This window comes from Myotis davidii, unplaced genomic scaffold, assembly GCF_000327345.1.
Source record: "Myotis davidii unplaced genomic scaffold, ASM32734v1 scaffold128, whole genome shotgun sequence".
NCBI lineage: Eukaryota > Metazoa > Chordata > Mammalia > Chiroptera > Vespertilionidae > Myotis > Myotis davidii.
The window spans coordinates 31,234-57,534 of record NW_006299719.1 but is presented as its reverse complement, the minus strand read 5'-3'; the positions used below and the strand labels follow the sequence as shown (position 1 = coordinate 57,534).

Below are 26,301 nucleotides of genomic sequence, written 5' to 3'. Positions count from 1 at the left end.
TCTCCATCCATGCTTTTGTTCCGGCCCTCCGGTCCAGTTTAAGAACCCATTGTGGCCCTCGAGTCAAAAAGTTTGCCCACCCCTGATTTAGGTTTTTTGCCCATTTTTTGATTTTTTATCTTCCTTTTGTTAAGTTGTATGAGTTCCCTATAAATGTTGGAGATTAAATCCTTATCGGTGATAACATTGGCAAATATGTTCTTCCATGCTGTGGGCTTTCTTGTTGTTTTGTTGATGGTTTCTTTTGCTGTGTCTATCAAATTTTTAATACATAGTAATGTGTTTTTAACAATTGAGGTCATATTATTTGTGCAGTTATATCCTTTATATATCATGAATATTTTCTTATATTCTATTTCTTCTTAAATACTCTCTGTATAATATGCCTATTGATACACCCTACATTATTTCACTATTACTTTGGTGAATATTTAAATTCCTTAGATTTTTGCTTTTAAAAAAATAATATCATTTTAAAAATTGATACAGAAAAAATTGATAAATTTTGGGATTTAACTTTACATCACAGTTGTATTGTTCTTACATATTCATAAGACTTAATCTCTTATCTAATCATGTGGTCAGATATATTCTTTCTGAGAAAGTGAGTATAGAGATAATAGAGGACCCATAATTATTTTTAATACTATTTATTGCAAAAAAATCCAAAAATAAAAACTGATTATATTATTTTATATATAAAATATTAAAGTAATTAATTAGAAACCATATATCTTTTTTAAAGATTGCATTAAATCTTTTAAACAGTATATACTTAAAATATATGCATATTAAGCAGTTAGAAACAAGTATGAGGCTATTACAACAAGCTTGTTATGGGCAAGCCAGGGCTCCTCAAACGTTTTAAACAGGGGACCAGTTTGCTGTCCCTCAAACTGTTGGAGGGCCAGACTATAGTTTAAAAAAAAACTATGAACAAATTCCTATGCACACAGCAGCAGCAAAAACACCCGGCAGGCCAGATAAATGTTTTCAGTGGGCCGCATGTGGCCTGCGGGCCGTAGTTTGAGGACCCCTGGACAAGACATTCAATAAATTCATTTGTCCAAACATGGTGTTAGAACCTAGAATTCTCATTAAAAAGCCTAACAGTGGTGAAGGAAACTCTTGCCATAAAATCATGCATTTCTAATGGAGCTAGGAAGTAACTGGCATATAACTGAAACAGCACTGAACTTGGAATCCCAAAACCTGGCTTCACTTCTTGGCTCAGCCATATAATAGTAATGGGATCTTATACAGTGACTTCATCTTACAGTCTGTTCTGAAAATAGGGAATATAATATCTCAAAGGGATAGTAAAGAAAAACAGAATGCTATGGTTTTATAATACTAGAGCCCCGATGCATGAAAATTCATGCAAGTGTAGGCCTTCCTTCCCCCGACCGCCAGCTTCCCTCCAGCACCTGGGACCCAGGCTTCCCTCCTCCAGCCTCCGACAGGCACCTGGGTCCCGGGCTGGCTTCCCCTGGGCCACCCACAGGCACCTGGGTCCCAGGCTGGCTTCCCCTGGGCCGGCTTCCCCCGGGCCACCTGCAGGCACCCGGGACCTGGCTGGCTTCTCTCCGGCCCCAGCTTCATCAAGAAGGACGTCCAGAATGACGTCCGGAAGACATCCAGTCTAATTAGCATATTACCCTTTTATTTAGATCTTCACATTGCATCCCTTTCACAACAGTATATTAGAGAAATTTCTTTCACACCTAATGACCAGGGGAAACGTAGTTTAACTTTAACTGTTACCCATTCACTCATTCATTTATTTATTTATTTTTTTAATATATTTTATTGAGTTTTTACAGAGAGGAAAGGAGAGAGATAGAGAGCCAGAAACATCGATGAGAGAGAGACATCGACCAGCTGCCTCCTGCACACTCCCCACTGGGGATGTGCCCGCAACCAAGGTACATGCCCTTGACCGGAATCGAACCTGGGACCTCTCAGTCCGCAGGCCGACGCTCTATCCACTGAGCCAAACCGGTTTCGGCTCATTCATTTATTTAATATTGTTACCTGCTATATGCCAAACTTGAGCTTATGAGCATTTCACATTTCTAACTTATAAGTTATAACTAGTATTTTTTTTGTTTTGGTAAGTGAGACACATAGAGCCAATTTTATAGCCCACCATTAGTAATTATCTGAACCTCAAAGCATGTATTATAGTTTATTACTTTCTGGTTTTGTCTTTATTTTCTCTTCACCCTGATTTAAAAAACAAAAACAAAAGCATGTATTATATAAGCTACCTCAAGTCCCATTAAAATGTAAGGCAAAATAAAAATTTTTAATAGAGAATAAATACAAAATTGCTTTGCAAGCAATATAAGGTGGGAATATTAGCCTATATAATAAAACCCTAATATGCAAATGGACTTAACGGTGGAACGACCAGTCGCTATGATGCGTACTGACCACCAGGGGGCAGACGCTCAATGCAGGAGCTCCCCCCTGGTGGTCAGTGCACTTCCACAGGCGGTGCGCCCCCCTGGTGGTCAGTGCACTTCCACAGGGGGTGCGCTACTCAACCAGAAGCCAGGCTCGTGGCTGGCAAGTGCAGTGGTGGTGGCAGGAGCCTCTCCCACCTCTGCGACAGTGCTAAGGAACAGGGGGCCAAGTGGTAAGGAGCAGTGAACAGGCGGGCGGTAAAGAGCGAGGGATCTGTGGGGTCCCATATTGGAGAGGGTACAGGCTGGGCTGACCCCCCCCCCCCCCCCCAGTGCACGAATTTCACATGTTCTAGTCTCTAATAAAGTTATAATGCTATACTCATTCATTCAAATATTTCAACACTATATACCAAGTGGACTAGGAATAAAATAATGAATAAAAGTTGGCTCTTACTCAGAAGAACTTAACAATCTGGTACACCCTTAGATCCTTACCCAGAATATATTAACTTATACATAGAACTAGAGGCCCGGTGCACAAAATTCTTGCACATTAAAAGGGGATTAATTAGAAGAAATATTTTAATATTGCTATTTGCCCTTTCTCTATAATAGAAGTAGCAGAGATGAAAGAAAATTAGTAAAATGTATATGAAAGTCTTCCTTCTGTCAGTGTCTGGGGTGTACCATGGGACCCAGAGTCAAGTCCCCGCCCATCCATGTGCAGCTCAAAATCATGCGAGACTCAGACCCAGCTGCCCCCCCCCCCAATTGGGCTAGATCCAGATCTGGCCAGTCCCGCCCTTGTTAAGCCCTGCCATGCAGGGGGCATAGCCTCGGGTTCCCTGGCCCGGGGCAGGGGACGCAGCCTGAGGTCCCCCATCAAGCCCTGCTGGATGGGGGGCGCAGCCTAAGATTCTCTGTCAAGCCCCACCGGATGGGGGGCGCGCCTTGAGTTCTCCCGTCAAGCCCTGCCGGTGGGGTGCGCAGCCTCATGTCCCCTGTCAAGCCCTGCTGGGTAGGGGGGCATGGCCTGAGGTCCTTCAGCCCAGGGCAAGGGGAGCAGCTTGAGGTCACCCGGCCCAGCACTGGGATGGGGGGGGCACACCTTGAGGTCCCCTGTCAAGCCCTGCCAGGTGGGGGGTGCAACCTGTGAGGTCCCCTGTCCAGCCCTGCCGGGTGGGGGGCATCGCCTGAGGGCCCTCGTCCAGCCCTGTCAAGTGGGGGGCGCCGCCTGAGGTCCCCTGGCCTGGCTCCAGGGGCGGGGTGGGGCACAGCCTCAGGTCCCTGCTGATTGCTCTTTAAGGCTCGTTAGGGAAACTCAACCTCCACTGTGGGTGCAGCCATCTTGTGTTACAGAAACACATACACACACCCGGCCTCCTCTGTGGGCACCGCTATCTTTGTGGTGGAGTGATGGTCAATTTGCATATTCCCTCTTTATTATATAGGATTATGTAAAATAGTAAATTCATAAGTAAATATGGTTAAAAGAATGTTACTAATTTGCTTCATTTCTAGTTTTCATGGCAACATTTAGAGTTGTAAATCAAACTAGTTAGAATAACAAATGCTGCATATATGTATTTTATTAAGCACTTAATAGGCACAAGGGATACCAAGTGGAATAAGTACCATTCCTACCTTCAAGAAGTTCTAATACAGCTAAGGAAGAAACTCATGAGTGACTATAATACTCTAGATAATACCATATAGTGTGATAAAGGAAAGAACAAGTTGCAGTGGAAACAAAAAGAAGGCTTCTGCTGAAAGTGAATTATAAAATTAATTTTAATTACTAGGAATGAGTCAAGTAACATCTCTGAATAAACAGCCATTTTGTATAGAAACATACCCATACACTTCATAAGCTCTAATAACCTTGCCTTATTATTAAGCAAAGAAATGTCTAATAGCATATTTCAGGGAAACAAAATTCTCAGAGGTGGTTAAAATAACATTTTGGTATTTTAAAGCATATCTTTTCTGGACATTTCATTTGTCATTCCTTTTGGTGGTGGTGGTGGTGGTGGTAGGTTACTGAAAACATCTTTGAATCTTCAGGTAGGAGAGTAATCTACTTAACCCATGTGACACCTGAATCCCCTCTATAGCACCCTGTCAAAAGGTCATCTAGCTTATGTTTTCATGCCTGGGAATCACAACATCCTGAACCAACTCTATCTGGGAGCCTCTCTAACCATTAGAAAGCTCTTTTAGATTCTAATGTCCTGAAAGAAAGGACTGTACCATTTCTATTTATAATCTCACCACCTCACACCATAATGGGTGTTCAATAAAAGTTGAATGATTCCACTGCAGTTTTCTCCTATCAATTAAAATTCTCTCCCTCGGCTATATAGTGTTTTGGATATTTGAACATAGCTATCATGTTTTCTAAGCTATTTATATCAAAAAAATTTTCATCATTGCCGAAGCCGGTTTGGCTCAGTGGATGGAGCGTCGGCCTGCGGACTGAGAGGTCCAGGTTCGATTCCGGTCGGGGGCGTGTACCTGGGTTGCGGGCACATCCCCAGTGGGAGATGTGCAGGAGGCAGCTGATCGATGTTTCTCTGTCATCGATGTTTCTGGCTCTCTGTCTCTCTCCCTTCCTCTCTGTAAAAAATCAATAAAATATATTTAAAAAAAAATTTTTTCATCTGTTTATATTACATGAGTCCCATCACCTTCTTACTAATCACTGACTCTATTTATATTCTGGAGCTAAATACAGTATTCTAGCATGGTCTGATGAGTTCAGAGTAGGGTGGTTCCATCACTCTTACCTCAAATGCTTTATAAATATAGCTTATAGCATTAGTATTGTTGATTTATTTAAAGTTTACTCCACTTAAATTACTGAATCAGTTTCCCATCTGGTGATAACTTTTGGTTTATTCATTGAGTACCCTATTAACTCTAGTTTCAGCACTGACTTCTCCCCTGAGCTTCTCCCTTCTATATGCACTTGTGTATTAGACATTTGTTCTTGGCTAGACTTACATACCTTCAACGAAATGGATCCCAAACAAATTATTTTCTTCCCATTCTTTAGAACTGCTTCTCATCTAGATTATCTATTGGAAGTTGCCTAAACTAAAATATTGCGAGTCATCTGAACATCTTTAACTCCTCAGCATCCTATTTAGTTGTCATGTCTGTGAATTTCACACACAGTTTTCAACTCCATCTGCTCTTCCATGCCTTGCTTTTTTCTTACCTGTACTATTCTTCCTAGCCTGTACTATTTCAAAGCTTCCTAATTTGTGTCCCTAAGTTCAGTCTTGTGTAGGTAATTTCCAGACTCATTTCCTAACATTCCCTTATATGCACAGAATTTACATGTTATAGAACTCTGGTACTTTTGTATTTCACACACTGGGTAACCCTACTTCTTATCTTGGTATTATTGCATGTGTTTTCACTCTGCCTGAAATGTACATTTCTCCTTTTCCCTACCCGCAAAGAATTCCTTTTCCTTCATGAGACTTAATTTAAGTATCACCTCTGGGAAGCTTTTCCTCACGTGCTAAAGCTAAGCTAGTTTCTCAAGCCTGTTGTGTATGACTTTAATAGATACATGATTCCAATATAGCATTCATCTCTAACTATTATATTGTAAAAATCTTGAAGACAGGATGTCTTTCCAATCTGCTTTTTTTCCATCTAGTTTATAACCTGTACATAGTAGATACTACTTATTACATGTTTGAATGAGAGAGTACACGTGGAATGGAATTTAACTTGGTTGAAGAAATCTAATATTTTAATTTTTAGTATGGCTTACTGGTAGCTTACATCAAGTTTAAATTATATAAAATAATTTTACATTTGAGCAGTTCATTTGATTCTCCAAGAACATTTTATTTTACATATTTTTAAATATTTAAAATACTGGCTTAAAAAATACATTCCTGATTCTATGTTCATAATTTAATAATTAGCATTTAGTTTTTTTCTCTTGTTTCCATATATTTCAGGCCTACTGTGTAACAGAACCTGGAGCAGGCTCTGATGTAGCCGGTATAAAGACCAAAGCAGAAAAGAAAGGAGATGAGTATATTATTAATGGTCAGAAGATGTGGATAACCAATGGAGGAAAAGCTAATTGGTATGCTATTTAAAACATCTCTGTATATTGCTTCTTAATTACTTTATATTCAGCTTCTTCCCTCTATTCTTTCTTTTATTATGAAACCACCATGATTAAGTTTTATTCAAAGAACTTAAGGAAGGTCCATAAAAGATTATAAATAGTTCAGTGACTTTCAAAAACTATTCTTAAGCTCTAAACTGTGTCTTCAAATTAACTCTTAGAAGTTTAATTAGAAAAATAAAATAAAACAAAAACACCTGCTCTGATTGAGTCTGATTAGGAAAGCTAGAAGAACTCCATCTATTTGCCTTACTATCTCCTCTCTCCATACCCTACACCAGCACCTCCTTGGAAATGTCCCTCGAACACTAAGGAAGAAAGAAAACCATTAACAGCACATTTCTTTGATTGCGAGCAATAAGCATTGGCAATATGAAAACTCAGGTTATCTTTTAGAAAAGACAGAATTTTACTTTTAATAAAATCTAAAAGGTCTAAATGTATAGGTTCAAAAATAATGACATGAAGTTCAAGAAAGATCATAAAATCACTTGTATAAATCTAAAATGTTGAAGGAAAACATATTTGATAGTATTATTTGTGGGGTTGGAAAGAGGAAAATTTAATAACTATAGCTTTGGCCTGTGTGGCTCAGTTGGTTGAGCATCATCCTGTGCACTGAAAGGTCACTGGTTCAATTCTAGGTCAGGGCACATGCCCAGGTTGCGGGCTTGATCCCTGGTCAGAGTGCATGTGGGAAGTAGCCAGTCAATGTATCTCTGATCAATGTTTCCCTCTCACATCAATGTTTCTCTCTCTTCCTCTCTCTCTCTGTCTCTAAAATTAATAAAAACATTTTTTTTAAAGTAACTATAGGTTCAGTAGGAATCAGCACTGTGATGTAGCTGCCTTTAAGAAGCTAATATAATTTCTTGCCAGTGCAATAGAAGAATAGCATCAACATGATAGTAACAATTTTGGGCAACACATATTAAGACATGCATTGGCAAAATGGAATAAATTCAGAATCAAGTATAAGTCCTGCATTAGGAAGAGCCTACAAAACATGTCTTATGAAGAGTAAAGGAATTAGGTTTGGTTATTTTGGAAGACTTCTGAAAATTTTTAAACAATGTCATATGGAAAGAAGAGCAGTCTTGCACATTTCCTTCAGAAACCAGTTTAGAATTAATGGGTGAAAGTTAGAAAAATGTAGAATTCAGCTCAACTCAAGGATAAGCTTTCCAACAACAATGCTGTCAAGTGTGTGTTAAGTTGTTACAGAAAATAATGTATTTACCTATCACTGCAAGTGTATAAGTAGAGACTTCTGGAATGAGAACTTTCTGGTGATTGGAATGATGAACTAAGAGGCTATCTTTCCTCGTTTGCAAAAAAATATGATTCAGTATATCTGTGTGCTCCGGCAAGTAAAGCATTATTTTTGGGAATGAGCTTACCAGGAAACCATTTGTTTTACTTTAAGCATCTCTATCCCTTTAAGGAGGTGTCTAATAGTACAGATATCATTATCTTTAAGTAAGTCATCATAATACCAACAAGTAATTATAAAGTAGAGAAACTTAAAACTTTAACAAGTTGAGTGAAATCTAACCATGCAATTAGAAGTATTCATAATTTTAAGAACTCATTAAGTACAGCTCCTTTTTTAATTTATAGATTGATTTGAGAGAGAGACATCATTTATTGTTCCATTTATTCATCCATTGGTTGATTCTTTTTTTATAATTTTTTAAATTGATTTTAGAGAGAGGAAGGGGGAAGGGGAGGAGGAAGGAGGGGTGGGGAACATTGATGTGAGAGAGAAACAATCAGTTGCCTCCCACATGTGCCCTGTGTGGGGATCAAACCGACAACCTGGGTATGTATCCTGACCAGAAATCAAACCTGCCCCTTTTGGTTTATGGGATGAATCTCCAACCAACTGAGCCACACCTGCCAGGACAAGTACAACTCTTCATGTAGTAAGACAAATTAGGTAATATATAAAGCTAATATCTATTTTTTTATTTATCACTATTACTAAAACTAAAGAGAGTGATAGTTTATTAGTTTTAAAAGTAGAAAATAAATTTGTTTAAGGAATTTTTAAAAAATTCTCTCATACAAGGGGATTTAGAACATGGGTTACATGGATATTTGGATGTTTTGCATTTCTCCTGTGTTTCATTTAACATCTTTTTGGGATAAAGGGAAAACCCAGCAAATATTCATAATAATTCAGCTTTAAAAAAAACAACAACTTCTGCCGAAACCGGTTTGGCTCAGTGGATAGAGCGTCGGCCTGCAGACTGAGGGGTCCCAGGTTCGATTCTGGTCAAGGGCATGTACTTTGGTTGTGGGCACATCCCCAGTAGGGAGTGTGCAGGCGGCAGCTGATCAATGTTTCTCTCTCATCGATGTTTCTAACTCTCTATATCTCTCCCTTCCTCTCTGTAAAAGATCAATAAAGTATATTTAAAAAAAAATTCTGCATAAAGAGGACAATAGCAGAACATTGAGGTCTCTATCTCATATTTCTTTTCATTGGCAGTCCTATTTGCCCTCCTTTGCCAGATAGCTAGTCCCTTAAAGAATTGAACCAGTTTGGGGAAAGAAAAAGTGACAGTTCCAACATGCACATACTTTCTTTTTACATTATCTTGATACAAGGAGTTTTTACTTTGAAGTCACACTACTAAAAGAAGTTAAACATATTAATTAAGAAGTTGACTTGACTTGAAATACTGCCTTTGCCATACCATAAGTATGACTTGGACAAGCTTTTAAACCTCTCTGATTCTTCATTTCGTCATCTGGACAAGGGGGATAATAGTATTGGGATTGTTGGGAAGATTAACTGAGATAGCAGTCAACATGTATTATCTGCTAATATTCTCTTTATTATCATGTATGTATATATTATATTAGGTATTTTTTATTGGCTCGTTCGGATCCGGATCCTAAGACTTCTGCTAGTAAAGCCTTTACTGGATTTATTGTGGAAGCAGACACTCCAGGAATACAGATTGGAAGAAAGGTAAAATGTATATTTATCAGTGGTTAAAGCCTCAAAATTATTTTAACCGTAAATTTCAAAGTTACCACTTCAGTTTCCTTTATGGAAACATTTTATTTTTATTAAGTTGGAATAAAAATAAATCTGTGCTTTGATGTTATCAGGTGAAATAGCCTATAAATTGCTAGAGATTTTTTAGGGTGAGAATAATTCTTTGAAGGAGTAGTATTTTATGGTGTCAGTCTGCAGAGAATGCTAATAACAGTTGTGGGGGATAATGAAGCAGGGATAATGTTATTTATAGGACCTATCCAATAATGGAGTTTTAGATATTTCAAAAGTCTTTCCCACTCTTTTTCTTACGTACAGCAAAACTTTCAGGTAGGGTAAGCGCCATTATGCCCATTTTATGGATTAAAACAATGTGACATAAATTGATTACCCAATGCCATACAACACTAACATAAAACTGTGTATGTGATATCACTTATATGTGGAATCTGATGAACAAAAAAGACCCAGAGACATTGAAACATGTAACAGACTGACTTATTTCAGAGGGAAGGGGTAGTGCAGGAAGAGGTTAACCAATGAACTTACATGCATATATGCATAACCCATGAACACAATAGTGCAGGAAAGGTCTGGGGAGGGGAAGTGAGCAGGGTGAAGGGGGTCAAGAAGGAGGGGGAAAGGGGACATCTGTAATACTTTTCAACAATAAAGATAAATTTTTTAAAAAATCTGTGCCTTGAGAAAAATGTGGAAATAGCAAAGAACCTTAAATGTGGGAAGGCAAGAACAAATGTACTTAGATAAGAAAAGGTGCCCTGGCTGGTGTAGCTCAGTTAGTTTGAGTGTCCTCCTGTACACCAAAAGGTGGCGGGTTTGATTCCTGGTGAGAGCACATACCTAAGTTGCATGTTCAGTCCCCGGTTGTGGGGCTGTGGCACATACTGGAAGCTACTAACCACTGTTTTTCTCTCTCTCCCTCTTTCCTTCTTTTCCTCTCTCCCTAAAAAGCAATAAAAACATATCCTCATGTGAGGCTTTAAAAAAAAAAAAGCCATATATCCCTGCTCTTGGGGAGCTTTCTTTCTAGTGAGAGAGACATGATTATATTGTATATAATTCAACCTCCTTAAATATTTTTTTTGAAATATTGAGCATTTTACAGATTTATGAAATTTGATGATTTTCAAAATGTTTTATAAGTTATATGGCTTGAGATGAGTCCAGGAAGCTTTTTGTTTTAAATATTCTGGTATTTGGGTTGATTCTTGGAAACAGGATAGAGTAAGTACTTTTCATAAACAGTTTTCTCATTATAGCTGAGTGAAGGTCTGAGGTACTAGAGTTTATTGACTTAAAAAGACAAAATAAAGAGATATTGGTTTATTTTTCTGTCAGACTAAATATTGTTGTCACCATTTCTTCAAGCCTTGAAGCAGACTATTAATATTAAAGCAAGCAAATTAAAGAATTGTTTACAGCTCTATGTTCCCATAGCTCATACTTCTCATTAAAAACAAGATTTTTTTTCCCCTGTAAGGAGAAGGGTTTGATGTCTGCAATTTCTCAAATAATTGAAATAGTGCTGATAGTTATACACACATCCAACACAGAAGTAAAGCAAATGACAAAATGTTGACAACTGATGAATCTAGGTAAAGGGTATATAAGTATTCATTATACTACTCCAGCTCTTCTGTTGATGTGAATATTTTCAAGATAAAAAATTGAGGAAATGTAGCTACTTTGGCAGTTTCTTATAAAGTTAAATATGCACTTACTGTATGCCCAGCACTCCTAGTTATTTATCTAAGAGAAATGAAAACGTGAATGCTCATAGCAGCTTAATTTATAATTGATAAAAATTATGGAGAGGGGGGGTGTCCATCAATTAGTGAGTGAATAATGGATATGTGGTACATCCATACAGTGGAATATTATTCAGCAGTAAAAGAAATGAATTATTGACCAGCAGCAACATGAATGAACCTCAAAAGCACTATAAAAAGAGAAAAGTCAGACACAGAAGGGTGACCTTGCTATTCCACTTATATTCTAGAAAAGGAAAAACTGTATGGACAGAAATCAGATCAGTGGTTGCTTGGAGCTGGATAGAGTAAAGTAACTGATTAAAAAGGGGGAGGTGGGTACTAAAGCTCAGCCAGTGTGGCTCAGTGATTGAGCATCAACCTATGAACCAAGAGGTCACAGTTCAATCGATGATTCTCACTCATCATTGATGTTTCTATCTATCCTTTCCTCTCTGAAATCAATAAAAATATATTTTTTGGAAGTGTTCAAGAGAACTTTTTGGGGTGCTGAAATATTCTGTATCTTGACTGTGGTGGTAATTACACAGACATTTGTCAGAACTACTAGAAATGTATATGCAAACATGGTGAATTTTCCTATATGTAAAATCTATCTCAACCTAATTTTAAGAAACAGTTAAGAGAAAACAGAAATTCAACTTTTATCCAGCATATTACTTTGCTAACTCTGTTAAGCTAAAATTAAACGTGCCAAATCAGATTGTTTGATAAATGCTTTTCCTGACATTCATAGTATAAAAAAAAAAAAGGTAGCTTTCAAACATATAATGAAATTTGTCTTTGTAGGTGATATATACATGAAGAACTCTAGACTAGTGTTTGTTTCAAAATTTGTGAAACATTGTTTTGAACTAGGTAGGGTTTGACACTTATTTTTATAATGGTCCAGATTGTAAATACTTTAGATTTTGAGGGCTATATGGTCTCTGTTACAGCTACTCAATTCTGTCATTGTAGCGAGAAAGTAGCCATAGGCAATATGTAAATGAATGGGTATGATTATATTCCAATAAAGCTTTCTTTACAAAGTAGGCATTGCAGGCCATAGATTGTTGACCCTTGTTTAAGACAGTTGCAGAAATCATAAAATAGTGATTAAAGCAAAAATTCATGCTAGCTCAAAAAATGTTCCTTTAATATTTATTGTTTTTCTACTAGGAATTAAATATGGGCCAGCGATGTTCAGATACAAGAGGAATTGTCTTTGAAGATGTCAAAGTGCCTAAAGAAAATGTTTTAATTGGTGAGGGAGCTGGTTTCAAAATTGCAATGGGAGCTTTTGATAAAACCAGACCTCCAGTAAGTAATGTGACTTGATCATCTTCATAGGATCTTTTATTACACTGAGTAGTTTTAGTTTAATATTGAATGATTCGTATATATTTCTTTTCTAGTATCTGCTTCTCTTATTAAGAGTGGAGAGAGAGTTTTCTTTTTAGAATTCTTCAACTCTCTTGCTGCCTGTTACAGAAATTATTTTAGCAATTACAAAATTACTGTAGTTGCTGCTAGATTTTACAGAGGCAATGCAGACAGTCATTCCTCTTGATAGGTACTCATTTCCTCTTGCTTTACTCATTAGGAATATTTCCCTAAGAAGCTTTCCTTTCTTAAACTGAAGGAATTATTTATCTCTAGCTATGATCCTTTGCCTCATAAATGCCTTCTGTGAAGCTTAAATTCATAAATAATATAAATTTAAATCCTGGTGCACCCCCAACACACTGCCTTAAGCTAGTTTATCTCTGTATAGTCCTTACTGTAGAATCTTAGGCAAGTAGCCATTATACTGTGTGTTTTAAAGAATACATGATCTCTCTGCTTTGTAAAACCTAGGTAGCCGCTGGTGCTGTGGGACTAGCACAGAGAGCTTTGGATGAAGCTACCAAGTACGCCCTGGAGAGGAAAACTTTTGGAAAGTTGCTTGTCGAGGTAATTTAACATTGAACTTGCTTTGTTCAAATGTAAATACAGTCATTTTCATCTAAATATTTGATAATTGTCTTTTAAGTACAAACTATTTCTGCTATGGTAGCAAGAAGATAGTGTGGTCTGTCAGGATGAGTTTCAAGAACAGATTTTCTTTTTTTAAAAAATATATTTTATTGATTTCTGACAGAGAGGAAGGGAGAGGGATAGAAAGATAGAAATATTGATGAGAGAGAAACATTGATCCGGTGCCTCCTGCACACTCCCCACTGGGGATGTGCCTGCAACCAAGGTACGTGGCCTTGACCAGAATCGAACCTGGGACCCTTGAATCCGCAGGCCAACACCCCATCCACTGAGCCAAACCAGTCAGGGCAAGAACAGATTTTCTTTATACTCTGCTACTATTGTCTGCTCAGGGGATTGTGCTAATTAAGAAGAAGAAAAAGAACAGTCAGTATTTACTGAGTGCCTATTGTATACATGACACTGTGCTACACATTTTAAATAAATTGTCTAATTCTCCCAGTACTACCCTTAAAATCTCCATTTAAAATTGGGAAACAGAGACTGAGAAAGATTCAATAATTTGTCCAAGATCACAATTTATATATCACAGATCTAGGACTCCATTTCATGTTCTTAATCCATGTTATATTCCACGTCTTCTTAGTATCAAATAATTTCCATACTAAAGAGTCATGTCTCCCATGAATTTCCAGGGAAATTTTTAACTCTTAATCTCTTCAAGTCCTGGAGAGATATATTATCTGTATTTTCTCCTTCTGTAACTCTCCTGAGGTTGTACAGTGAACACTCCCTCTTTCAGTCCTCGTGTGTCAATGGTTCTCAAACCATCTGTGGTGAAAGATTAGGTTTTTGTTTTTATTTTTCATTCCTAAGCAATTGTGGACCATTATTTTTATAAATATAAGAATGTAACAACATCATATTGTTATAAAAGTTTCTAAATGTTTACTCTGACTTTCTATGCCATGAACAAGTAACAGTTTGTGAACTGGCCCACAGATTAAATTTGGATTAGTATTGCTCTATGTCCATTAGCCTTAATTTCATCATTTATCTTTCTGTGCTGTATGCTAGATAATTTTCTCAGTTTTCCAGTCCTTTGATCCTGTCCCTAATCTGCTACTTAATCTTATCTTGAATTTTTTTTATTTTATTAAATCTTTATTGTTCAGATTATTACATTTGTTCCTCTTTCTTTCCCCCCATAGCCCCCCTCCACCCAGTTCCCACCCCACCCTCTGCCCTTACCCCCGCACAGTCCTCATCCATAGGTGCACAGTTTTTGTCCAGTCTCTTCCCGCACCTCCCACACCCCTTTCCCCCCTAAGAATAGTGAGTCCATTCCCTTTCTATGTCCCTGATTCTATTATAATCACCAGTTCATTCTGTTCATCAGATTATTTATTCACTTGATTCTTAGATTCTCTTGTTGATGGATGCATATTTGTTGTTCCTAATTAGTATCTTTACTTCTTTCTTCTTCCTCTTCTTAAAGGATACCTTTCAGCATTTCATATAATACTGGTTTGGTGGTGATGAACTCCTTTCGCTTTTTCTTATCTGTGAAGCTCTTTATCTGACCTTCAATTCTGAATGATAGCTTTGCTGGATAAAGTAACCTTGTTTGTAGGTTCTTGGCATTCATCACTTTGAATATTTCTTGCCACTCCCTTCTGGCCTGCAAAGTTTCTGTTGAGCAATCAGCTGACAGTCATATGGGTATTCCCTTGTTGGTAACTGAGGTTCTTTCTCTTGCTGCTTTTAAGATTCTCTCTTTGTCTTTTGCTCTTGGCATTTTAATTATGATGTGTCTTGGTGTGGTCCTCTTTGGATTCCTTTTGTTTGGGGTTCTCTGTGCTCCCTGGACTTGTAAGTCTATTTCTTTCGCCAAGTCGGGGAAGTTTTCTGTCATTATTTCTTCAAATAGGTTTTCAATATCTTGCTCTCTCTCATCTTCTGGCACCCCTATAATTCTGATGTTGGTACGCTTGAAGCTGTCCCAGAGGCTCCTTACACCATCTTCGTATTTTCGGATTCTTTTTTCATTTTGCTTTTCCAGTTGGGAGTTTTTTGCTTCTTCGCATTTCAAATCTTTGACTTGATTCTTGTGCTCCTCTGGTCTGCTGTTGGGACTCTGTATAATATTCTTTATTTCAGTCAGTGTATGCTTCATTTCTAGTTGGTTCTTTATCACAACATTGAGGGTCTCATTAGATTTCTTGAGGATCTCATTAAGTTTATCAGCGGCTTCTAGACAGTTCTTGAGAGACCTTAAAAGGGTGGTTCTGAACTCAATATCCTCCATTGACCGTTTTGTCCTGTTTCTTTGTCTCCGCATTTTTTATGCTTTCTTGGTGCACCCCCTAGTGGTCTTGGTGCGCAGTCTTGTTGTAGTTAAGCCTTGATTGTTGTAGTTAATACTAGGGGAATTTGCCCTCCAGGCCAACTGGCTGTGAGAATCAACTGTGTCTGCAGTGGGCAAACTTCTGTCCTCTAGGGAGGGGCTAATCTAGCCTTTGCCTTAGGCCATCTGGCAAATGGCTCTGGGCTTGGGCAGGTCGGGTCGCACGGGATCAACAGAGCAGGTGGAGGGAGCAGTTATGGCTGCTCTCAGTCCCGTCCCCAGAGGCTCTGCCTCTCAGAGTCCCAGCAACCGCTGCAAACCTCGGAGAGAAAGCTGCCCCCGTTTTCCAACCGATGCCAGTCAGTCCTGCTTCTCCTGTTTGAATCTGGGTCCCTAGAGACTTGCCCAGAACTGGATCCTTTGATCCTGTCCCTAATCTGCTACTTAATCCTATCTTGAATTTTAATGACTCTTTAAATTCACAGAATATATATTTAGTTCTTTTTTTAAAATATATTTTATTGATTTTTTTACAGAGAGGAAGGGAGAGGGATAGAGAGTTAGAAACATCAATGAGAGAAACATTGATCAGCTGCCTCCTGCACACCCCCTACTGGGGATATGCCCGCAACCAAGGTACATGCCCTTGACTGGAATGGAAACTGGGACCCTTTAGTCCTCAGGCCGACGCTCTCTCCACTGAGCCAAACCAGTTAGGGCTTCAGTTCTTTTTTGAATAAACTAGGGGTTCCACTTCTTCTTTTATGGTGTCCTGGTTTCTCTATCTCCTTAATTAAATAAAAGTACTTTTTTATAGTCACTTTCAGATTTTTTTTTCTGTTGTCTCAAGTTCTTAGGGTGTTAATCTTTAGGTCTGTTGCATCTTCTATCTATGTTACAGCCAATTATATTCTCTTAATTTTTGCTTGTAAGTTTATCTGTTGCAGGTATTCTTTTTCTTCCGTGCATTGACATAGCGTCCATTGACGTTTGTACTTTTTGTACTTTTATCAGGTACCTCAGAGATTTCACCATTTCAAAAGCTCCTGCTGTTGTAGTTTTTTACATTAATTTCTCCACTTGGGAGAATCCTGATCCACAGAGTCTGTACACATTGATTCCACTGTTTTTGAACCTTCCAGTCAGAGTCCTAGGCAAGAGATAAGCTTTGTGGCCTTCCTGCGCTCATGAGCAGAGACTTTTAGTTCCCCCTGTCGTAAGAAGCTCTGTTCCTAAGTGCTTTTTCTGTGTGTGTAAGGAATCTCAATGTTCACCCCTCATCTTCTTCATTTTACATCCAAGTCACCTGTTCTTGTGTGTTCACTAAAACTCCAGCTATTTTCACATTGAACCCAAATCTGTCTGATTTTTTTTCCTTCCTTGTGTCATTTATTCTCAATCAAGATTTAAATTCCTTCTGAGAGGTACCTGTAGATTTGTTTCGTTCCTTTGAGCTCTTTTTTCCCCCCTAAGTCAACCATTTCTTTGTTTGTGGTCATAAAAAGAGTTTACATTAGCTCATTCATCTTGCCAGACTGCATATATGCAGATTAATAAAATGAATATTATTGAATATTAGTTAATCTTACTCTTGAACAGATAACAACTACAGTATTATTCAGTGGAGATCTGTCATCATTTACGGGTCTTCCTCACCAAGTATCTACTGGTAACTTTTCAATTCAATATGGAATGTTCTTGTATGTTCCCTTTCTTGTGGGCTCTGGAGATTGTTTTCTGAATTCTTACTACCTGCCCCAGTATATTTTGCCTCATGGCCCTTCATTATTGAGTATAGAAAAAGTCTTAGTCTTTACGTACTACTTACTCAAAATACAGTCTTTTACCATTTGATTTCTCCTGAAGATTTGCATCACTTCTTAATTACTCTGCAAAATGCTGGCTGCCTGTAATCTCAGTATGTATAGTGGTACGATGCCATAATTCCCTGTCACCCTTTTGCCAAGTACCCTTACCCCCCAATCTATGTGTTCTTTACAACTCAAATCTGCTGGCATCTATGTTCTTGGACTATAGCATTATGAATAAGAAGAGTTACCTCATATTTGGAATCCACACTTGAATAATTGATTAGCCATTTCATGTCTGATATTGGGAAATATTCAAGGATATATTGCCATATACCTATGTTTTCTTATGGAAATCTGAAGCCAAAAAATGTAAATATGTTAATTTTGTATTAGGTGTTGATGTGGTATAAATATGGGAAAGAGGGGAGATAAAAGGTGATATAGTTTGCAGTCTTTTTTTCATTTATCTATGATAAAGCCAACTTTAGCTCCATCTACATTGTTTTTCTGTCTATACCAGTAGATATTCCAGACTCATCTATAACATTCCATGTAATCTACTTTATTTTCTTCCATTTAAAATTAAAATATTAATTTAATATATTAGGACTTACTTTCTAAAAGACAACTATGTTACACTATGTCTGCCTTTTTTCCCCTCACTTCCAAAATAACTTGCTTTTGTATAGTTCTTAGTTATTTATTATTCTATGTCTACCATTATGATTTCTTATTCTTACTTTCTGGGTATATTGGCTGTATTTTTTGCTGGAGTATATGACACCCCACTACCTTTTGACTCAATGCAACACAAAGACTCATCATTTTATGACCTGACTTTATAAAGCATCCAACCAGAATATTTCTTCCACACAGTCCAAAATGATAAAATTAAATTATCATGTCCTTTATTTTTTCTTAGTAATGTGATGAGCATGTTTGCAATTCTAGGATTCCCCACCATTAGTCTTCTCCTCTTTTCTAGGCTAAACAAAATAAATACTAAGGGGCCCATTTATGTATATCTTTGGTTTATTATCTCAAAAAAGAAGAAATAAAAATGGGTGGGGTTTTTTTTAAATCCTATTCACTACTGTGTTTATTATTATTGTCATTATCACTTCTCTTAAGTGAATGCTATGTCTGCTACTTATTCTTATATTGCTTAACTTGATGTAACTAAAGCTGCCCCAAACAGATGATGGTACTTTTTCTTGTCAATGAATAAAACTAGGAAAATTGATGACAGATTACTAGATGGTAAAAATTCTTCTGGCAGTAATTGCCTGCTCCTTTGTCTAGTCAGAACCCTATGTTTTGGTGAGTTTGAGTGATCTAGGATAGTATGAAAGAGTCTGTTAAGAATAACTCTCACTTGAATTAATTATTATTGTTAATTAGCAGTAATTTTTCCCAATGACTTCCCTTTTTTGGTAGGAAAATATCAGAGGTGGAAAAGGGTTATTTGAGAATGAAATATACTTCCCACTTTATTAACTACTAGTGGCCCGGTGCACGAAATTCATGCTCAGGGAGGGGGTGTTCCTCAGCCTGGCCTGCACCCTCTACAATATGGGACCCCTCAAAGGATGTCCTACTGCTGGTTTACAGGGATCGGGCCTAAACTGGCAGTCAGACATCCCTCTCGCTATCTGGGACTGCTGACTCCTAACCGCTCGCCTGCCTGCCTGCCTGATTGCCCCTAACCACTCTGCCTGCTGGCCTGCTTGCCCCCAAATGCCCCCATCCCCCCGCCAGCCTGATCACCCCCAACTGCCCTGCCTGCTGGCTTCATCCCCACCTTCCCTCCCCACTGGGATGGCTACCTGAGCCCCCGGCCTTGCAGCCATTGTGGGTTTGTGTGGATGGACGTCTGGAAGACGTCTGTTCTAATTAGCATATTACCCTTTTATTAGTATAGATTTTATGTTCAAAATTGTTCTAGTATCTTCTTATCACACTCAGATTAAAATCCAAAATCCTTACAATGGTTCTTTATTAGCCACACTGGCCTTTTGCTGTTGTTGCCTTACTTTTATTCTACCCCTCAAATATCTACTTTGTCATTCATTTCACTAAAGAAACTACCCTGAGCACCCTATGTAAAAAATAACACCTCAGACACTCTATACATACTAATTCTGCTTTTTCATAGCTCTTTCCACTACCCAGCATTGTATATCGTGTGTGTGTGTTTATTGGCTGTAGAGATAAGATACATATCATAAAACAAATAATAAAAAATAATATAGAGAAATATAGGATTAACTCCCAAAACGAGAACTACAGACAGAGTTACAGAAACCAAAAGGGGAGAGAGTACTGTGTACTGGTTAGACACATTACAGGGAACCTGAGCTGGGTTTAAACAGTTTATCAGAACATGGGCTGAAAAGCAATGAATGTGACTCATTGGGACTGTTGATTAAAACACATAAACTAGGCACCACCCCAGATTTTTTCATCAAAATCTCTCAAGAGGCCCTAGCCGGTTTGGCTCGGTGGATACAACGTCAACCTATGGACTGAAGGGTCCTGGGTTTTAATTCTGTTAAAGGGCATGTACCTTGGTTGCAGGTTCCCTGGCCTTGGTCTAGGTGTAGTAGGAGGCAACCAATCGATGTGTCCCTCTCACATCGATGTTTCTCACTGTCTCTCACTCTCCCTTCTCTCTCTAAAAATTAATGGAAAAATATCCTTGGGTGAGGATTAACCAAAAAAGAAAAGAAAAAATCTCTCAAGAGAAGCATGGGCATCTTATACCAGGTTGCCAAAGCTATAGTACAATAAGGTCTAGTATATATTGCCAATGGGAATATAAATTAGTATTACTTTTATGAACCACATTTGGTAAAATACATATCAAAAATACCTGCCTTTGGGCCCATATTGCAATGGTTATTCTACAGCTATATTTCATACGATACTCCCATATGTGCAATGTGACATAAGTATAGGTTATTCTTTATAGCATTGTGTAGAAATAACCAAACATAGAAACAACCAAAATGTTGATCATCCATACAGTGGAATACTTTGCAGCTATAAAAAAGAGTAAGAAATTCTTTATTTATTGATATAGAAAGCACTCGGGTTTGTTGATAATAAAAGCAAAATGAAGAACCATCAACATGGTAGACTAACGTGTAAAAAACGGAGACTATTGAAGTATTTGCTTTCATATGTATATGTAATATCTCTGGAAAGATTAAAAAACAAAACTGTTTAACTGGTTACCTCCAGGAAGGGGAATTAAATGAGATGGGGAAGGGGAAGGATGATAGAAGTGAGAGGAAAACTTGAATTTTGATCTGGTGGATATATAACCTATTAAAAATTAAAAGAAAAAAACAGAGTGAAAACTGCTGCTCTGTCTGTGGAGTAGCCGATTTTATCTCACTGTTTCACTAATAAACGCTCCTTCACTATTAAAAACATCAACAGTGAAAACTAAACCAAAAAATTAAAAATAAAAACTTTAAAGAATCACTGGCTTAGAAGAATGGGCAAAATTCTGACAAGTAGAAGTAAGGGAGGATATTACTTTACTTCTTCCACATAGGAATTATTCAGATTGGTTAACAATGCCTCCTCTAAGACTTAATTACCATGCCAATATCAAGTAAGTTGTCACATTGTAGTGTGATTGGATATATGCTCTAAATATAATAAATTGAAATTAAACAGCTCAGTGACTTTAATTTTTTTTGTAACGTTTGGTTTCTATTAATCCACACAGTCATAGATTGTGTGGTTTTATAACATTTTAGTCTTCAAAACCTATTTTGATGTTGCCTACTACACAAAGCACCTTTCTAATCATCGTAGTATTCTTGTTTCTGAATGCCTGTGGAGCTTCTTTTAATGTATATTACTTTAAAGCATATGTTCCATTCCATGTTCATTATAGAATAATTTATATGATACAATATAAGTAAAATTAAGAAACCTTATCTATAATCCAGTTGTCCAGAGACAATTAGTGTAGACATTTTGCTCTATATTTTTTTCCATGAATATATTTTCCAAATCTGTAACTATATTATGTATTTGAATTTTTCACTTATCAATATATGGTGAACATATTTCTATCCTATAATATATTTTGCCATATAACTCATAGAACACTATCTCCTATTGAAAGTATCCATCTTATATCTCCTATTTGGTTACGAACCTCTAGAAGAGGCATCTTTTATTTGTCCTTGTCACAGCATTCGCTTTCCCCTGTCAGCATCTGATACACATTATTATTCACAATATGGAGCTATTTTCTTTAAAAATCCCAGCAGACACTCAAAAGGATACAAATAATTTCTGTGGTATTTTTCCCAAAAATGCATAACTTCTTTTCAGTCCTGTGAAAACATCTAATAAACCCAAGTTGATGGACTTTATTTAAAAAAATAACCGCCCTAGCTGTTTTGGCTCATTGGATAGACCGTCAGCCTGCAGACTAAAGGGTCCCAGGTTTGATTCCAGTCAGGGGCACATGTCTGGGTTAAGGGCTTAATCCCCAGTAGGGGGCATGCAGGAGGCAGCCAATCAATGATTCTCTCTCATCATTGATGTTTCTATCTCCCTCTCTCTTCCTCTCTGAAATCAATAAAAACATATTTTTAAAAAAATAGCCAATCAGTATTCTTCAAAAGTGTCAAGGTTATGAAAGACAAGGAAAAACTGAAGAATTGTAACAGACTGGGAAAGACTAAGAAGAAATAACAACTAAATTCAATTGGAATTATATTTGGGATCCTTGAACAAAAAAAGGACATTAGTGGGAAAGTTGGCCATATTTCAATGAAGATTAAATTATCAAATTAACTTCTTGATAAGTATACTATGGTTTTATAATGTTAACATTGGAGGAAGCAGAATGTAACTTTTTAAGAGTAAGCTTAGTTAAAAAAAATTTTTTTTTAATTCCAGGAGGAAAACAAAAATTAATATATATTCTTAAACGTTTTCTTTTTAATTCTAGCACCAAGGAGTATCATTTTTGCTGGCCGAAATGGCAATGAAAGTTGAACTAGCCAGATTAGGTTACCAGAGAGCCGCGTGGGAGGTTGATTCTGGTCGACGAAATACCTATTATGCGTCTATTGCAAAGGCTTTTGCTGGAGATATCGCAAATCAGTTAGCTACTGATGCTGTGCAGATTTTTGGAGGCAATGGATTTAACACAGAATATCCAGTAGAAAAACTAATGAGGGATGCCAAGATCTATCAGGTAAGGTTATAAATAATTTTGTTGTTTTTTAGGAAAATAATGTTTGTAGATGACATTAGATTTGATCATTTAGGAATTTTATGCCACTAGTAATAACAAATGATATCATAGGGGTTTGTAATCTGAACTAGTTAACACAAATAAGTATATTACCTTTAAGTACATGCCTTAAGAGAGAGTATGTTGCAACATCAAATGTTAGATATCCCAAACTTTTTGAAATGTTAATATTTGATTTTTTAAGACAACTCCAAAGTTTTGGTAAATCACTTTTTATAATAATTTTAACTAATTGTTACAAAATTATATATTTTCATGAAATCAGGTTTTGGAATCACTATAGACCCTATATATGATTTTATTTAGTTGGGTACTAAAATAGAGCTTAAACTACTTTTTAAAATATTAAGTAAATTGAAGTATTTGTGTAACGAAGATATTTCACCTACATGTATATCTTTTTTTCTTGCAGATTTATGAAGGTACAGCACAAATTCAAAGGCTTATTATAGCCCGTGAACATATTGGCAGGTATAAAAATTAACAAGGTCTCTGTAGAAACATGACTAATTATTGAGTAAATAGAACAAAATCCAGTATTTAAGCTACAGAAAAAGAAAGGGCTTCAAGATTTTTCCCAGTGAAAATCTTCAAATAAGTACTCTTCACTAATCATATACAACTGATTCTAATAGTAATTTTTCCTTTGTTTAACTTTATGACTTGCCTTTCCTCAAATAGATTTGGTTTCATTAAATTATGTGTTGTCTTCAGTACCACTGTACTTGAATTATATTAACCTTGAAAAATGCATTATTTTTGTTATTTTGACTTCTTTTAAATTAGAGTAACAGAAATTCCTTGGAATTTCAATATTTTTCCAATGACAGAATGGTGGGTTTATAAAAGTAGTATATTCTAAAATTTACAATGAGAAACTTCTATAGGATTTGGACACAACCAAATAACTTGCCAGTGACTATGTAGACTTAATGATATTGTATTAGAGGAGTTCATTTTGCTAGAATTTGGAAAATATTTGTTTTCAATTTTATACAGTGATAGTAAAAATTTTGATGCTTATATTCTCCCAATATACAACAACCAGAAGTTACTTAAAATTTTTGTTTAATTCTGGGCCCACATTTTCACTTGCCTTATTTAAAATAAATAAAGTTTGCCTTAAATTATTTTTATTTGACTCCAGTCTCATTTCATGTGCATACTGAAAAGAAACTTTTAAATAAAAGTCTTCAATACTTATTACTGTGTCTGTATTTTTTTTTAAAACCTCACCAGAGAAAATGTTTTTCATTGGTTTTAGAGAGAGGAAGGGGGGAGGGGAAGAGAGAGAAAGAGAGAACGAGAGAGGGAAACATCCATTAGTTGCCTCCCAAATGCTCACAACCTGGGTATGTGCCCTAACCAGGAATCGAACCTGCCACCTTTCAGTGTATGGGACAACAATTCAACCAACTGAGCCACAGCAGCCAGGGCAGTGTACCTCTATTCTTTCCAGAAAATTTATTACTTCATGTAATAGTGGATACCTAATTTATATACTATGATGGAATAAAAATCTTATTTGGATTTTGAACTGCATAAAGTTACTTGCCCATTTTTCATGAGATTATATTATTACTAGAGGCCTGGTGCCCGAAATTCATGCACAGGTGACTGGCATGGAAGGGCAGGTCCCAGCAACCTCTGGGCCCTGAGCAGCACCTGGGCCCCTAGGTCCCGCACGCCCCCCTCTGCCTGAGTCACAGCGCCCAAATCCCCACACAGAGATGCGGTGAGTTGAGGCCAGATGCTGCAAGCCAGAGCACAACATGAGCCTTTGGGCCGCCCAGAGGCACTGCACAGAAGCCAGGCAGGCAGCACCTCTCTCCCAGCCAGCCTTGCAGACCAGCTCCTGTGCGAACCCACAGGGAGTCCGACTGGCCACTGCGGTCCCAGGGGCTGTGGCTTGGCTCACCTGGAAGAAGCTGTGCAGGTGCGAGGTGTGCTCCTTGCGGGCGGGTGCCCGACACCTGAGCGTAGGGGCTTCCCTGGTGCACAAGCCCTGGCGTCCCAGGGCAGGGTAGCAGGCGGAGTGAGAGCGAGCTCAGTGGACACCTGCATTCTCTCTGCACCTCCATCCCCATCACCCCCTGTCTATTTCCAAATACAGCCACAAGGGGAAAGATTAGGGATTCAATTTGCATAAAGGGAGAAGGTTAGGGGGCCACAATGCAGTCCATTACACTACCCTCAAATTACTCAGTCTTTCTGGTAACCTGTTCTTCCTAGGACCCCCAGCCTAAGTCACCTTATTTGCATAAACTCAAGTGATCTTTTGAAAGAACCTCATTATGAATAACAAACTCCTATCAAAAAAATTCCAAGGGTTTTAGGAACTCAGAGCCAGGGAGTGGGAAGAAAAGCCAAATACATATCCTATACCACACTAAATTATAAAAATCAAATCTTTTACGAAAGATATTTAAATGACAATTTTTTGTGCTCAATTATGAAATTGTATTTGAATGGCACAGCTAGAGTTTGAAGAGATTTGAAGACTTCCTAATACCCCAAATTGGATATTACATAGAAATTATAAGTTAAATAGAATATATGTATATTCCAAATGCAGATTTGAATTTATAATACACAGGTCCAAAAATTTACCAATTCTAAATACTAGCATAAAGGCTTCTAGATAAAAATATGTTTCAGAGCCATATGATGAGAATATTTATTGAACTACCCTTGCTAATAAGTATTAAGCAATTATATAACTATCAATTAAGACTTTAGTCACAAGTAACACAAATGAACTTAAGCTACTTTAAGTTAAAAAGTGAACAATTGTATTTAAGTCAATTGAACTTTAAACAACTCCAGGGTCAGGGGCTGTGAAATTACCCCCACAACCTCAAGCCCTAGGCAGTGGAAAATCACTAATGACTTTTGACTCGCAAAAAACTTAATTACTAATAGCCTACTTCTACCAGATGCCTTACAGAGAGCATAGTCCATTAACACATATTTTGTATATTATGTGTATTATATCTTGTATTCTTATAATAGAAAAACAACTCCAGGGTCAGGGGCTGTGAAATTACCCCCACAACCTCAAGCCCTAGGCAGTGGAAAATCACTAATGACTTTTGACTCGCAAAAAACTTAATTACTAATAGCCTACTTCTACCAGATGCCTTACAGAGAGCATAGTCCATTAACACATATTTTGTATATTATATGTACTATATCTTGTATTCTTATAATAGAGTATGCTAGATAAAATAAACTGTTATTAAGAAAATCATAAAAAAGAGAAAATACATTTATAGTACTCTGTACTTATTGGGGGAAAAAATCCACATACAAGGAGACCAGTGCTGTTTAATCCAAGTTGTTCAAGGGTCAACTGTATGTTGAAGTGCCTCGTGGATCTAAAGGGCAGGGATGGAGTCAGTTTTAGTAAGGCACTAGAACCCAGTCTCTAGCAATCCATGAAATACTATTTTTCTACCTCACAACTCTACTTCTCGCTGTCATGTGTTGTTGTTTTGTCTTGTTCTGTAGCTTAGCTTTCTCTGCAT

The 26,301-nt window shown here is 37.3% G+C and overlaps 1 protein-coding gene across 1 annotated transcript in view; it reads left to right on the top strand.

The window, feature by feature from the left end:
- ACADM (acyl-CoA dehydrogenase, C-4 to C-12 straight chain) overlaps positions 1-23,910 on the top strand; it is a 43,619-nt gene extending 19,709 nt beyond the window's left edge. The window contains exons 8-13 of the mRNA XM_015571887.1: positions 6,392-6,522; positions 9,439-9,547; positions 12,529-12,669; positions 13,207-13,302; positions 22,466-22,714; positions 23,187-23,910. Coding sequence (XP_015427373.1) covers positions 6,392-6,522; positions 9,439-9,547; positions 12,529-12,669; positions 13,207-13,302; positions 22,466-22,714; positions 23,187-23,258 — 798 coding nt within the window. The 3' untranslated portion in view covers positions 23,259-23,910. The remainder of the gene's footprint in view (positions 1-6,391; positions 6,523-9,438; positions 9,548-12,528; positions 12,670-13,206; positions 13,303-22,465; positions 22,715-23,186) is intronic.
- The last annotated feature ends 2,391 nt before the right edge of the window (positions 23,911-26,301 follow it).